The 15852-nt window shown below is 42.8% G+C and overlaps 1 protein-coding gene across 1 annotated transcript in view; it reads right to left on the bottom strand.

Annotated features, from left to right (window-relative positions):
* The window catches only part of ALG14 (ALG14 UDP-N-acetylglucosaminyltransferase subunit), a 102144-nt gene extending 92744 nt beyond the window's left edge, over positions 1-9400 (bottom strand). The window contains exons 1-2 of the mRNA XM_068966128.1: positions 9191-9400; positions 2529-2680 (exon numbers count right to left, since the gene is read on the bottom strand). Coding sequence (XP_068822229.1) covers positions 2529-2680; positions 9191-9329 — 291 coding nt within the window. The 5' untranslated portion in view covers positions 9330-9400. The remainder of the gene's footprint in view (positions 1-2528; positions 2681-9190) is intronic.
* Between the last annotated feature and the right edge of the window lie 6452 nt (positions 9401-15852).

Raw genomic sequence — 15852 nt, 5'->3', positions numbered from 1 at the left:
ACAAATGTTGGTGAGGATGTGGGAAAAAAAGAACCCTCATACACTGTTGGTAAGAATGTCCATTGGTGCAGCTATTGTGGAAAACAGTATGGTTTCCCAAAAAACTAAAAATAGAACTACCATATGACCCAGCAATTCCACTCCTGGGTATATACTTGAAAAAAGAAACAAAAACACTAAATCGAAAAGATACATGCACCCCAAGGTTTATAGCAGCATTATATGCAACTGCCAAGATACAGAAGGAACCTAAGTGTCCATCAACAGATGAATGGATAAAGAAGATGTAGTGTACACACACACATGCACAATGAAATACTACTCAGCTATAAGCAGAATGAAATTTTGCCAAATGCAATGATATGCATTGACTTGGAGCATATATACTAAGCGAAATAAGTTAGAGAAAGACAAATACTGTATATCACATGTGGAATCTAAAAAATAAACTAGTGAATATAATAACAAAGAAATAAAATCACAAACACAGAGAACGAATTAGTGCTTCCCAATGGGGCAACGGAAGGAAGGAGGGGCAAGTCAGAGAAGGGATTAAACTCCTACACATAAAATAAATAAGTTATAAGGATATATTATACAGAATACAGCCATTATTTTATAACTACAAATGAAGTGAGAGAATAAATTTCCGTTGCTCTAAGCCACCCTGCGTATAGTACTTTGTTATAATAGCACTAGGAAACTAACACAGTATTCAGTCCTGAAACAGAAATGAAGCATTTTGGCTCATCCCATACCACATATTTCACTGTGGCTGAATAATAGCAGGTGGATTTCAATCTTGTTTAATGGGTATCTTCCAAGAACACATTCTAGTAGTGCATAAGTGAGGGATGGCCACCTGATGCGAACAGCTGACTCATCTGAAAAGACCCTGATGCTGGGAAAGATTGAGGGCAGGAGGAGAAGGGGACGACAGAGGATGAGATGGCTGGATGGCATCACCAACCCAATGGACATGAGTTTGGGTAGGCTCCGGGAGTTGGTGAGGGACAGGGAGGCCTGGTGTGCTGCAGTTCATGGGGTTGCAAGGAGTCGGACATGACTGAGCGACTGAACTGAACTGAAGTGAGGGATCAGGGGCTTCCCAGGTCACACTAGTAGTAAAGAACCCACCTGCCAATGCTGGAGATTTAAGACATGGGTTTGATCCCTCGGTCAGAAAGATCCCCTGGAGGAGGGAATAGCTACCCACTCCAGTATTCTTGCCTGGAGAATCCCATGGACAGAGAAGCCTGGCAGGCTGCAGTCCACAGAGTTGCCAAGAGTCAGACACGACTGAAGTGAGTTAGCACGCATGCACACAGTGAGGGATGACACTTACAAGTGACCAAATCGTAACTAAAACAAGGTTTAACTAGCTATAAAGGTCAGCAGAGGGTGAGTTACCCATTAGTGCATCCTGATTTCCAAGAAAGATGACAACGATAGGGCCCATATGAGGGCAGCTCTGGAGTAACCGAAGGCAGGACTCAGCATCTGCTTTCCCATCTTGCTCTTCCTGCATATTAACTTCATAGTTTGCTCTAGCTGCAGTCTGTCTTTAGCTAGCAGGTGAAAACATGACTGCTTTTCTCCAAGTTTTCTCTTTTATAGAGCTGAAGCACCTGAAGAAAGACTATTTCCATTCTCAGGGTCCTCAAGTCCAAAGAGCCCAGAGGAACACTTTGAGTGGCCTGAGCTGGGTTGTCTGTCCATTCCTGAACTACCTGTTGGAGCTCCATGGCCAGGCAGGTACCAGAGAGCGGGAACGATGGAGACGATCTAATGAAGAACAGCTCTGGTTTCTTTCCTTGATAAAATAGTTTTACTTTTTTTTCAATTTACTCCAAATTCTGATTAAAATGCTAAAATGAAGTGAGCAATGAGGAGTTGAGAAGTATTTTAAAGGCAGATACAGATATAATTGAAAGGATAAACAGTAGTAACAGATAAATTATCAATACACATAATACATTGATAAAGAACTTTAATGAGAGACTTCCTTGATGGTCCAGTGGCTAAGACTCCATGCTCCCAATGCAGGGGGCTCAGGTTCAATCCCTGGTCAAGGAATTATATCCCACATGCCATGACCAAGAGTTTGCACGTTGCAACTAAAACCCAGCACAGCCAAATAAATAGATAAATATTAAAAAGAATTACACTTTGGTGCGTTCTTCAAAAAAAAAAAAACAAACCTTTAACAAAGAGCCAATAAGCACATGAACTGGATGCTTTAATGTATGTACTTATAAATAAAACAATTTTTGCAGTTGGAATTACCAAAAAAAATTTTTTTTCCATTTAAAAGAAAAGAATATAAGAAATTAGCAACCATTTTTATCTGAAGATTTATTTTAAAGAAGCTTTTATCTTTGGGTAGTAAAGGCACTATATTTCATCGGCAATAAACGTGTGACTGTATTGTGTGAGCAGGGCACTGAAGTGCCATGAGATTGCTTCATGAGAGAATGAAATTCAATATACAACATGTAACTTTCTTAGACACAGAAATTATTACTTACCGTAGCACTGGGGTTTCTATCAGCCCGAATTTGTTCAAAAGAATTTATTTTATGGGTACTCATTTCATCAGTGTCAGCAACGATATAATGTCTAGGAGAATAAGCATTGGACAGGTTCTCCAGCAGCCTTAGGATCTCAGTGGTATGCCCACCTGGAAAAAATATTGGAAGACCTAAGATGAAGAAAGCTGTAATGGACATATCCATCTGATGATGTTATCCTAATGCTAACTTTTGTGCATTTCTCAAAATACAGAAGGAATATCTGGAAACAATAATCTGTGCCCTTGTAGAAATATTACTTCTATATGAGGGAAGAGGATAATAGATGTATAAAAATAAAATCAGTACCATCAGTAAGTCGTGCTACTATACTAGCTGAAGAAGGTACAAAGAAGTATAAGACACTGTACTGTGCGTGCTCAGTGGCTCAGTCCTGCCCAACTCTTTGTGACCCCATGGACTGTAGTCCACCAGGCTCCTCTGTCCATGGGATTGTCCCAGCAAAGAATACTGGAGAGAGTTAGCATTTCCTTCTCTAGGGGACCTTCCTGACACAGGGGATCAAAACTGTGTCTCAAGTCTCCTGCATTGCAGGCAGATTCTTGGCCACTGCATCACTTGGGAAGCCTGGTATAAAACACAGGTCCTGTTATCAAGAAGTCTGATGGGACAGGGGCAAGACACACACAGGTATATAAAGAGTGATGCAAGACAGCAAAAAACATTAAAATGAGGGGGACAGGCAAGCAAACTGTTATGAAAAGCAATGCCCTCAGCATAGAGAAGATCCCTGGTAAAGGCTGAGATGACTTAAAAGTGAAGCTAATGGGCAGACAGGTATAGGGATGCCACTGGGTGGGGTGGCATCATTAGGACATGAGAAGACAAGATCTGGGATGGGTGTTCAAGGCTTGGTGGGAACACTGGGAAGAAAGATGAAGGTGAAGTAAGGTCAGCAAAGTAGGCTGGAAAATGGGAAGCAGCTGCTGAAGGCTTCCATGTTGTGAAGTAATATTAGGCAGGAATAAGTGCTGATTGCCAGGGCTCAGATCTTTCTAAGGAAGACTTTTGTTCAACACCTCCTAACAGAAGTCTCAGCCCTCTGCAGGTCCTCAAATACTTACCAAACTTCACCCAACCACTATGTGTTCAATTTCTGAAATCGTACAATCTCCAAAATTTTACCACTTTAATTTTAAAATCATGAATTTAAAAATCAACCGTGTTCATTAAGGTTTCTTTCAGGGGAAAAAAATCAAAAGAATATATTTATCTCATTAACTATATGCCAATTAAGCAAGGCAACTGAACTTCTTAAGAATGAGCCCTATCATATCTATTTAATTGCACAATCCCTTGGCCTCAGCCAGGTTGATGTCTTTAACATTCTCTGTGTTCATCTTATTTGTTACCTCTTCTTTGCTTCTGGTCATGCTACAAAGCTCCCCGTGTTGTAAGAAAGCTTTCAACAGTGATACAAACAAACAAGTAGGATAATCAAACAAATTAAGTATGTGTTTTCTCGAAGCACATATATTTTCTTATAGTAGAAAGGGAACGATTACTCTCTAGATCTCAGAAGGAATTAGATATAGAAATAGTCAGTACAGAGTAAATATAATGGGAATTAGAATCATACTGTACCTTAATACCTTGTCACCCATTTCCTTCTGTGAAAGTGAATGAAAGCGTTAGCTGCTCAGTCCTGTTCGACTCTTTGTGACCCCATGGACTGTAGCCCACCAGGTGCCTCTGTCCATAACTTGTCACCCATCTTCTTATGCAAGTAATTCACACATCTCATACTCATCTTAGAATTTTTGTTTTTAACTCTGCAAAAGTGTGGTAGTTTGCAAAGTAGGTACTTATTTTCACAGCTGGAACAATTAAGGATAAAACCTAATATACATAACATCTTCCACTGTAGTTAAGACTTCATTTTATCTGCTTTCATGGTCTTTTTTCCTTTAAAGGAAACCCTCACTGAATACATTCTTTGAAAATGTAACCTTGTTACTGAATCAAGTCATTAAAATGATGGGCTTTGTCTTCCATTTTACTCTTTCATTAAGATTTTAGTCTTTGGGAATGAAATCCTCTCAGTTCTATCTTAAGATGTACCCAGAATGCAATCACCCCTAACTTCCTTTGCAAGCATCCTGATCCAAACCACACCTTTCTTGCATGGATTATGACTATAGCTTCCTGGTCTATTCCCCTCACTGCTCTTGTCTATTTGAGTACCCAATATAGTCTATTCTCAACACAGCCTCTAGAGTGATCCTATTAAAAAGGGTTGATCAAATTATTTATCTCTATTCAAAACCCTCCAAGAGCTCCCCTTCTCATATGGAATAAAAGACTTTTTGTAAGCTCTTAGGCCATTGCACTCATCTCACATGCTAGTAGTGTAATGCTCAAAATTCTCAAAGCCAGGCTTCAGCAATACGTGAACTGTGAACTCCCTGATGTTCAAGCTGGTTTTAGAAAAGGCAGAGGAACCAGAGATCAAATTGCCAACATCCGCTGGATCATGGAAAAAGCAAGAGAGTTCCAGAAAAACATCTATTTCTGCTTTATTGACTATGCCAAAGCCTGTGACTGTGTGGATCACAAGAAACTGTGGAAAATTCTGAAAGAGATGGGAATACCAGACCACCTGACCTGCCTCTGGAGAAATCTGTATGCAGGTCAGGAAGCAACAGTTCGAACTGGACATGGAACAACAGACTGGTTCCAAATAGGGAAAGGAGTACGTCAAGGCTGTATATTGTCACCCTGCTTATTTGACTTATATGCAGAGTACATCATGAGAAACGCTGGGCTGGAAGAAACACAAGCTGGAATCAAGATTGCCGGGAGAAATATCAATAACCTCAGATATGCAGATGACACCACCCTTATGGCAGAAAGTGAAGAGGAGCTAAAAAGCCTCTTGATGAAAGTGAAAGAGGAGAGCGAAAAAGTTGGCTTAAAGCTCAACATTCAGAAAACAAAGATCATGGCATCCAGTCCCATCACTTCATGGGAAATAGATGGGGAAACAGTGGAAACAGTGTCAGACTTTATTTTTTGGGGCTCCAAAATCACTGCAGATGGTGACTGCAGCCATGAAATTAAAAGACACTTACTCCTTGGAAGAAAAGTTATGAGCAACATAGATAGTATATTCAAAAGCAGAGACATTACTTTGCTGACTAAGGTCCGTCTAGTCAAGGCCATGGTTTTTCCAGTGGTCATGTATGGATGTGAGAGTTGGACTGTGAAGAAGGCTGAGTGCCGAAGAATTGATGCTTTTGAACTGTGCTGTTGGAGGAGACTCTTGAGAGTCCCTTGGACTGCAAGGAGATCCAACCAGTCCATTCTGAAGGAGATCAGCCCTGGGATTTCTTTGGAAGGAATGATGCTGAAGCTGAAACTCCAGTACTTTGGCCACCTCATGCGAAGAGTTGACTCATTGGAAAAGACTCTGATGCTGGGAGGGATTGGGGGCAGGAGGAGAAGAGGACGACTGAGGATGAGATGGCTGTATGACATCGCTGACTCGATGGACGTGAGTCTGAGTGAGCTCCGGGAGCTGGTGATGGACAGTGAGGCCTGGTGTGCTGCAATTCACGGGGTCGCAGAGTCGGATGCGGCTGAGCAACTGGGCTGGGCTGGGCTGGGCCTCATCTGCTTCTTCCCCATCTTACGCAGTGTACTCCAGCCACTCTGGCCTCCTTGCTGTTGGGTATCTGTCATCTCGCTAAGGTGGCTTTCTCTGACAATTCTATCTAAAATGCAACTTCCTTTCTCTACTTCATAGTATTTATTGCCTATAACTAACTATACAGTCTATTCACTTTTTCTGTTTTGGTTTCCCCCACCCTAGTCCCAGTAGACAGTAAACACCATAATAGCAAGGGCTTTTATTTTGTTACTGCTATACCTCCAATGACAGACAATTTAATATTACATCTGAAATTGTCTAAGCAGGTCACATGTCTTTGAAACATAGTATTTCAAAGACAAATAATAATTTTGATTGGTATTCTTTAAACAAGTGATACATTATGGTAAGATTAAGCATTTTTTGATATTCAGGATAGACAAGGAAAATGCCTTCCCATCCTAAATTTTGGACATGAACTATTAAATTATTTATCTAACTACAAATCTTTCTCTGGTTTGGATGACTTTTGGAGGTCCTTGACTCTTCATACCCTCAATGGTTCGAATGACAGAGGGCACCGCCTGGCTGACAAATTCTCAATTTTAGTTTTGGTTCCCAGTCTGCCGAATCTCATGATGTTAAGTGAATGGCTCGAACATCCATTCTTCCATCTATCTGCTCAAGCCAGAAACCCAGACATCACTCTTGAGCCCACCTTCCCATCACCCTCCACTTCCAATCCACAATTCTAGTGATTTTTATCTCCTAAATCTCACTTAAATGTATATACTTTTCTCCATCCCCTCACTCATCAACCCCAGTCAGGCTGTCATCTGTCACCTGAAATATTCAAAAGGCTACTACTTGTCTCCCTACCTCAGTCTTTGTCAAGGCATTCTCGTGATAATGCAGGCTGAATGATCTTTGTGAAAGCTCAGATTCAACTGAGTCACTCTCCATTTAAAAATTCTTTAAAAGATTCCTTTGCTACTAGGACTATCAAAAGTCATCACTTATTAAATGCATTACTATGTGCCAAGCACTTTGCTAAGCACTTTACCACCACATTTACTCTCTCATCCTAACTTAAATTTTTCAGAGTAGAAATAGAAGGTTCAATGAGGTTAACTAATTTGCCCAAGATCACCAAATTATTAAGTGGCAGAGATGTCATTGGAGAAGGCAATGGCACCCCACTCCAGTACTCTTGCCTGGAAAATCCCATGGACGGAGGAGCCTGGTGGGCTGCAGTCCATGGGGTCGCCAAGAGTCGGACACGACTGAGCGACTTCACTTTCACTTTTTACTTTCATGCATTGGAGAAGGAAATGGCAATCCACTCCAGTGTTCTTGCCTGGAGAATCCTAGGGACGGTGGAGCCTGGTGGGCTGCTGTCTATGGGGTCACACAGAGTGAGACATGACTGAAGTGACTTAGCAGCAGTAGCAGCAGAGATGTCATTTAACTCCAGTATTATGTTAATTTAGAGGTAAGTGATCCTAGAATGCAGTGGAGTAGTGTCCCGTGCTCTATGTGTGTGTGTTTGGGGGGTGTTAAAATACCCTCTCCAATCATTACCTCCCCACATCCAACTCACTGTAGGAGTGCTCTCTCACGTCTGGCCTTCCAAGTGCCATGGCTTTCTTTACACACCTTTCCAGACCTCAAAGACCCAGCTCCCCCTTGTCTGGCTAATTCTTAGTCATCTTTCAAGTATCCCTTCAGACATCACTTCTTCCACGAAGCCTCCTGCCTCAGGTTCAGATAAAGTGATGCCCAGTGTGAACTTACATAGCAGTTTCTACTTCCCAGGTTACAGCACTTTTCTCATTGCAGCAAGGATCCATTCTGTTTTTTGTTTTCTGTTAGTTTTTCTATATCCTCCATTTCATTCACAGCTGTTCCCTCACACCTTTCAGTGCTTGGTACATAGTCAGCACTCCACGACAAGTAGTGTTAATCAGGTTTGTTATTTTCAGCGCTTAGTTTATTGCCTGCCCTCTCTCCCATGGCTCAAAACACATTAAGGGAATAAAGTAATGAATTACACGTGAACATAGGTTTGGAACACGTGCTAATACTATAAATATTAACCTTTCTGGATGCAATCTTCTGGCATTTCTATATGTACATAGTGTGGGTGTGTATGGCTCTCAGAACTGTCCATTTAAAGTTGTAAGCGCCTACAGAGCTGGCCGATTCCGTTTAGATTGCATTATCTGACTGTACAGATTGTTGTTCACTCCCTGACACAATATCCTGAGGTGTGTATTGTTCTCCTGTTGGTAGGTAATTGCTTCTACACTCGCAGATTTTGTATATCAGTTCAGTTCAGTTCAGTTGCTCAGTCGTGTTCGACTCTTTGCGACCCCATGAATCGCAGCACGCCAGGCCTCCCTGTCCATCACCAATTCCCGGAGTTCACTCAGACTCAACGTCCATAGAGTCAATGATGCCATCCAGCCATCTCATCCTCTGTCGTCCCCTTCTCCTCCTGCCCCCAATCCCTCCCAGCATCAGAGTCTTTTCCAATGAGTCAACTCTTCCCGTGAGGTGGCCAAAATACTGGAGTTTGTATATGTATACTTATAAATGCGACGATTCGGTTTGTCTTGTTTTTCATGCAGCAACTGTGATTCCTAAATCCCAAATGTCTAGATTAATAACGCGAAACAATATTTTTCAGGGAAATTGCAAGTTGCATCAACAGGCTTCTGTGTCATCTTTGGTAACTGATACTTACTTTGTTAGAAAAATATACGCTACAGAAAAGCTTATTATAGATAAGTGTAAATTATGCATCTGTCAATAAACGCGCGGCTTGAGGCACTTTGACAACAAACCAGCGTTTTGCCCAGGTTGGGCTGACTTGAGCCAATCACGCAAACTACAAATCTCAGCATTCAAAGCTGCAAAAAGTCCTACTGGCGCTGCGAAGAGCGCCGCGGTGGACTCTGGGTTTTGTAGTTCCCGACCCTAGTCCGCCAGTCACGGCCCGTATACTCACCAGATCCAGCCACCACCAAGAGGCTGAGAGACCGCCGAGGCACAGGAGCGCGAGGACTCAGGACTACCCATAGCCGCACTGCCAGCAGCAGCAAGGCCAGGGCTCCTGCAGCCGCCGCGAGGATAAGGGCGCCACCCATTCAAAGAAAATACGCATGCGTGCTATCCCGGTGCCGGCCGAGGAGCGGTCAGAGTTCAAAACTACGGACTCTCCGGAGACTCAAATTCGAAGAGTGGGTGTCTTGGTGGGTGTGGCTTGCTTGAGGTGGGAGGAGTTCAAGGCCAGAGGCGGAAGGCCAGAGGCGGAAGCCCCGACTCAGACCGCTCCGCTGGCTTCCGGCGGGGTGGTGGGGGGCGGGTTTCTGCTAACAAACAGCCAGTGCATAAACTGAAATTCACGGATTAACACCCTGGAGAAGTTTGGTTGCAGCTCATGAGAATGTCAGGCCACCTGTGCGCTCTGAAGAACCCCGGAGCGCCCAAGTTAGCAGGTGTTCCAGCTTTATCAACTTTGTGACTTCCACCTGAGGCCAATGGCATACATCGCCGTTTTTCTTTATGAAACGCCGAGAGAAATGTTTCTGTTGCACATGCGCAGCTACTGAAAGTGTTTGCAGTTAAAGGTACCTTGGTACAGAAAGTTGAATTTAGGGCCTTCGTATTTCTCCTCTTTCCCAACGCTCAGACTTTTCACTTTTCTAGACGTTTTCACACATCTCGAACAGTGTGACCAGAGTAGGTGATCACCTCAGGTTACACCGTGATCCTGAGAGGAGTGGATGCTCAGGGGCTCAAGGTGGCGGTCTAGAGATGGCATCGTCCTATTCAGTTAATTTTACCATAAAGGCAACACCTCCCCTATCTCAATTTTGCTTAATTTTGTTTACTTAATTCTCATTACAGCAATATAAAAATACTGGGAGAAACCCCTTCACCCCATGGGTAATTTGTCTTCAGTAATTTGTCTTTGGACTTGTAGGTTAGATAGGACAAGTGTACAGAGGAGTAAACAAGTCCAGAAAGGTTAAACAGCTTGCTCAAGTGAGATAGTGGCAGGTTTAGATTTAGACAGTGGAAACCCCAGCTCCTGCTGCATAGGAGTTTACATTGTGTATTCCTTTGCTAGGTCTTCGCTGATTGCTCAGATGGTGAAGCATCTGCCTGCAATGCAGGAGACCTGGGTTCCTTCCCTGGATTCTGGATCAGGAAGATCCTTTGGAGAAGGAAATGGCAACCCACTCCAGTATTCTTGCCTGAAGAACTCCATGGACAGAGGAGCATGGTGGGCTACAGTCCTCAGGATCGCAAAGAGTAGGACATGACTGAGCAACATTTTCACACATTCCTTTGCTAAATTCAAACTTGCTTAGATCCTAGAACAGTGTTTTTAAAAATGTGACTTCTAGGGTACAGTAGGGAGCTACTGAAACAGAATCTCCAGGGGAGAGGCCTAAGATCAACTCATCTAACCAATCCGTCTATTTGTATCAGCAGGCAAGTTTGGGAAGTATTTAGGAACTGTGTGGCATCATTTTTTGGCTAATGGACCTTGCAGCACTTCCTGTAGTCTATCAAATCCTCTTAACGCTGTATCCTCACAATAAGGTCATAAGGTGAATCTTATTTTTGCACTTTACAGATAAAGAAAAGGATTCTATAAAAGTTAAATTGCTTAAGATTACTTAGCTGGTAGTGGTGGTGAAGTTTTATAATTGTGGGTTTGGAAGTCAGTGCCTCTCAAATTTTGATGGCATCAGAATCCCTTGGGCTTACAAATACATAGATGAAAGTCCAGAAGTAGAGCCTCTGGCTCAGTATGAACAACAGCTTAAGAACATTACAAAGGATATAGTTTTCTTTCATCTGCCCGCTCTGCCATTCCCAGCAATGTCTTCAGCTTAACGCTGTTTCCCCTCCTACTTAAAAGCAGGTATTTAGTGGTCTCAGAAATTATATCTGGTCTCCAGATTTCAAGAGGTTATCTTGTCATCAGGCCCTTGTTTGTTTGTTTGTTTAAGAGGGAGGAAACCTTTTCCAGAACCTCTCACAGAAGTCTTTCACTATCTGGCCTTGTTTATATCACCTGCCCACTCATCAAAGGAATGAGACCACAAAGCTGCCTGGGGTAGGATGGAGGATGACATACAACTCACCTGTTGTATCTGGCTGTTTGGTGTAGGGTGGGTGCTGAACAAAATGGACATTCTCTTGGAGAGGAGGAAGTTGGAGGAGGGTGGAGGAGAGAGAATTGTTGGGTAGGCAAATAATAGTGTTTGGATTGCTGCGGAGATCGTATGTCTGAGGTGGTGCTGTGAACTGACACAGGCAATGCAGATGTTGGACATATTGATAATGTCTAGAACCCAAGCCCCAGGAGATACCCCTGCATTCCCTGCTACCCGTCTCCTCACTACTGGAATTACCTGTACGAAAAATCAGCTTGACCACACTTAGTTGCAGGTGGAATGAATAGGGGGTGATCAAGTGTTTTAGTGACTACCAATAAATGCCTAGAATCAAAGAAGGTGGAGTAGTAGACATTGTTTGGAGTTATTGGTTATTTTGAATTAAGGCTGACAAGGAAGTTGAGGACACAGGGAGGAGCTGAGTGGCAGGCAGGGACAGAAACCAAGTTGGGAACTCCTGAACACAATAAATGTCTGCTGTGTGAGCTGAGTCCTGTGGGCTTGACAGGCATGGAATATAATTAAGAGGTCAAGAAACTATACTGGATTAATCAGAAAAGGCTGGACTGATCAGGAAGGAGCAACGAAAATTTCTTTTGGGGAGGTAAGCTGCACTGACAATGCAGATAAATGCACAGAGGTAAAGTATATGAAAGTATGAAAATGTATTAGTAATTGATAAACTGAATAATAATATTGAGCCATAATCAATCCTAAGTAAAGTCTGCCTGGAAGTGATTTTTATTATCTTCTTAAATCTGTTTTCTAAAATTTCTCTAACAAGTATTGTTCATGAATATTTTTAAAAGTAAGATTATTTTGTACTATTAAATAGCATTGTATGTATTAATTTTTTTCAACATATTTGTGCACACATGCTGTGTGCTAGGTTTCGGTGTAGGGGATCGTGTATGAGAAGGACACTGATCCAGACAAAAACCTTAGACAAGGAAGATGACAGTGGGAGGCAGAAGAGGGTAGATTTGACATATATTTTATGGATAGAGTCAGTAAGACTCATTGATGGATCAGCTGTTGGGAATCAAGGTGACTGCTAGATGTTTGGCTTGAAAACTGGTTGGATGATGTCATGCCAGGACTAGACAGGAGGAGAAACAAGCTTTTGTGGGTAAAGAAAGGGGAGGAGGGGATGACAGTGAAGTGTTCTGTTTTGGATGTTAGTTTGAATAGCCTGTTAAACATTCTGGTGGTTGTGTCAGTTAGGCACTTTACGTATAAATCTGAAGTCTGGGTTAGAGCTAGAGGTATAAATTTCAAATTCAACATATAGATGGTGTTTAAAGCCGTGGGACTAGCTGGGTGAGATCACCTGGGGAAGGAATTTGGGTCAGTCAGGTCCAACAGAAGTTTCTGCAGTGACGGAAATGTTTTGTGTCCATGTTGTCCACCAGCCACACTTGCCTACTGAGCCCTTGAGATGTGGCTAGTGTGATGGAGGAACTGAACTTTTATTTCATTTCAGTTATTTTAAACTTAAATAGATACATGGACATTAGCCAATGGCTAATATATTAGACAGCTCAGAGTAGAGAAGAGTCTGGGGTCATTAATATTTAGAAATCCAGTTAAGGAGATTGCGCCAGCAAAGAAGAAAGATGGAGAAGGAAAAGCCAGGGAGCCAGGGAGGAAAATCAGGAAAAATGGTGTCCACAAAAACCACAGGAGGAAAATGACTCAAGAATAGGAGCCCAGTTAGCTGCAGATAGATCACATCAAGTGACTTGGGAACAAATTAGTCACTGGCAGTCTAAACAGGAGCAGCATTTCCATGGAATGGTGGTAGTGGAAGGCAGATAGAAATGGGCAGAGGAGAGACTGGGAGATACAGAGAAGCAGCGTCTGTACATAGTTGTTTCAGGTTTGCCTTTGAAGAGGAACGGATGAATTGGATGGGAAATGGAGGAGAATTTGTAGTCAAGGAAACATTTAAAAAATTAATTTATTGATTTTAATTGGAGGCTAATTACTTTACAATATTGTGGTGGTTTTTGCCACACGTTGACATGAATCAGCCACAGGTGTACATGTGTCCCCCATCCTGAACTCCCCACCCACCTCCCTCCCCATCCCATCCCTCTGGGTTGTCCCACTGCCTTGGCTTTGAGTGCCCTGTTTCATGCATTGAACTTGGACTGGTCATCTATTTCACATATTGTAATATACATGTTTCAGTCCTATTCTCTGAGATCATCCCACCCTCGCCTTCTCCCATGGAGTCCAAAAGTTTGTTCTTTATATCTGTGTCTCTTTTGCTGTCTCATGTATAGGGTCCTCATTACCATCTTTCTAAATTCCTAATATAAGGGAAATATTTTTTAAGATGGGAGTTAATTGTTATATTCAGTTCAGTTCAGTCACTCAGTTGTGTCTGACTCTTTGCGACCCCATGGACTGCAGCACGCCAGGCTTCCCTGTTCATCACCAACTCCATTTGATGTTAAAAATGATCCAGTAGAGGCAAATTGATGCAGGAAAGAAAGGGAATGAGAATAGGAACATATTTATTTATTTATTTTTATTTCTGTTTCCATTGGGTCTTCATTGCTGTGCACGGGTTTTCCCTGGTGGCGGGAAGTGGGGGCTACTCCTTAGTTATGGTAGGCAGACTTCTCATTGCAGTGGCTTCTCTTGTTGCAGAGCACAAGCTTTAGAGCACGCAGGCTTCAGTAGTTGTGGCTCTCGGGTTCTAGAGTGTGTTCTCAGCAGCTGTGGCTCACGGGCCTAGCTGCCTTGTGGTATGTGGAATTTTCCTGGATCAGGGATTGAACCTATGTCCCCTGCATTGTCAGGCAGACTCCCACCAGGGAAGTCCTCTAATGCATTTATTTTAAAAATGAAAAGGGTTGAAATCTTGAGGACAAAGGGAGTGGTTGGGCTTTGGTAGGAGGGACCCTTATTCCATGGTTACAGGATGGAGGGCAGGGATATGGATGCAGTACTGGGAGGTTTGTAGAACTGGTGGTGAATAGAGAAGGGTGTGGAGACGTGGGTGCAGAAGAGTATGAGGAGCTCAAGAAGAAAGAATGGATGAATTAAGCATCTAGAAGAGTAATTGGCATACTTACCAGGATCAGCCTAGGATTTCTGAGTGGATTGGGATGCCCATTTGTAGCTTGAGATAGCAAATACAGAGAAAAACCAGTTGGCATGATTTTATGTCTCCCCCCTTTTTCGCCCCCACTGGAAAAGGTGAACAGTTGGCTTTAACCAGAGTTAAATTTTTGACAGGTGAATACATTAGAGAGGTTCTTTTCAAGGGAGTGAGTTCCGTGGAGTTTTCTCTGGACACAGTGGAAAGTGAAGACAGGGGAGTGGAGGTGGGACTGTGGATGAATCATGGAAGAGTATAAAGTCAGCGGATTGGAGGCCTAAAAAATGTTTAAAAATTGCAATGAAAAGAGTCAGCGAACTTTAGAGATAAGAGGTGGTGGTCAGCAAATGAGATGCTTGAAGCCAATATTGTTATTGTTGGTGGTAGTAGTTAGGGTGTGACAGTATGAATGGATGAAAAAGATCACGGGGTGAGGATGCACACCCAAATGGATGCTGAGGTCACTAAGGGGTGGAGAGGAAGAAAATGAGCTAGGAGTTCACGTCGTCAAAGAGTAAGAGGTTGAAAGATGATAGCAACCAAAAAGAGCATTTTTTAAAAAAGGGTATTTATTTATTTGGCTGCACTGGATCTTAGTTGCAGCACTCAAGAAGGGTCTTCTATTTTTGTTGCCACATGTGGGATATAGTTCCCCGACCAGGGATAGAACCTGGGACCTCTGCATTGGGAGCACAGAGTCTTAGCCATTGAGCTACCAGAGAAGTCCCCCCCACCCCCTGCCAAAAGCATTGGTTTTAAGCTAGATATGTTCCATCTGTTCCTCCAGATCCACATTTCTCCATCACGCTCAGTGCCATGGGAGCTCAAACCTAGATTAAACCAAGTGGGTTTTTTGCCCTCTGGTTCTGGTTGGGTTTGGCCAATGGGGATCCTCAGAAGATTGGATGGAGGGAGGCTGTGTCCCTGAACTCAAGATCTCTGCTCTTCAACGTGGCTTTGGCTACACATCTCTCTCCTTCTGGGTGCCAGCGTTCCCTTTCCTTGTTCATCAGGCCTAGGAATGATGATAGTTCCACTGATACTAACCTGAGTTGCTGCATGACCTCTTGTGCCTTCCTTACCTCATTCACATCTTTGTAAATATGTTGACCTTTAAACAGCACAGGTTTGAACTGTGGCAATCCGCTTATATGTGGAGCTTTTTCAATAATAAGCACTTCTATACTTGTGAGCTGAAGGTGGTTGAAATTATGGATGCAGGAAACACAGATATGAAGGAGTCATGGATATGGAGGGCTGACTATAAATTATACTAGAATTTTCCACTGTACAGAGTGAAAACTCTAACCCCCACCCTAGGGTTAGGGTTTAGGGTTAGGGTTAGAGTCAACACTGCAGTCCCTT

The sequence above is a fragment of the Capricornis sumatraensis genome, chromosome 2 (assembly GCF_032405125.1).
Source record: "Capricornis sumatraensis isolate serow.1 chromosome 2, serow.2, whole genome shotgun sequence".
NCBI lineage: Eukaryota > Metazoa > Chordata > Mammalia > Artiodactyla > Bovidae > Capricornis > Capricornis sumatraensis.
Note: the sequence above shows the minus strand (reverse complement) of the source record. Positions and strands in the feature narration are given on the sequence as shown.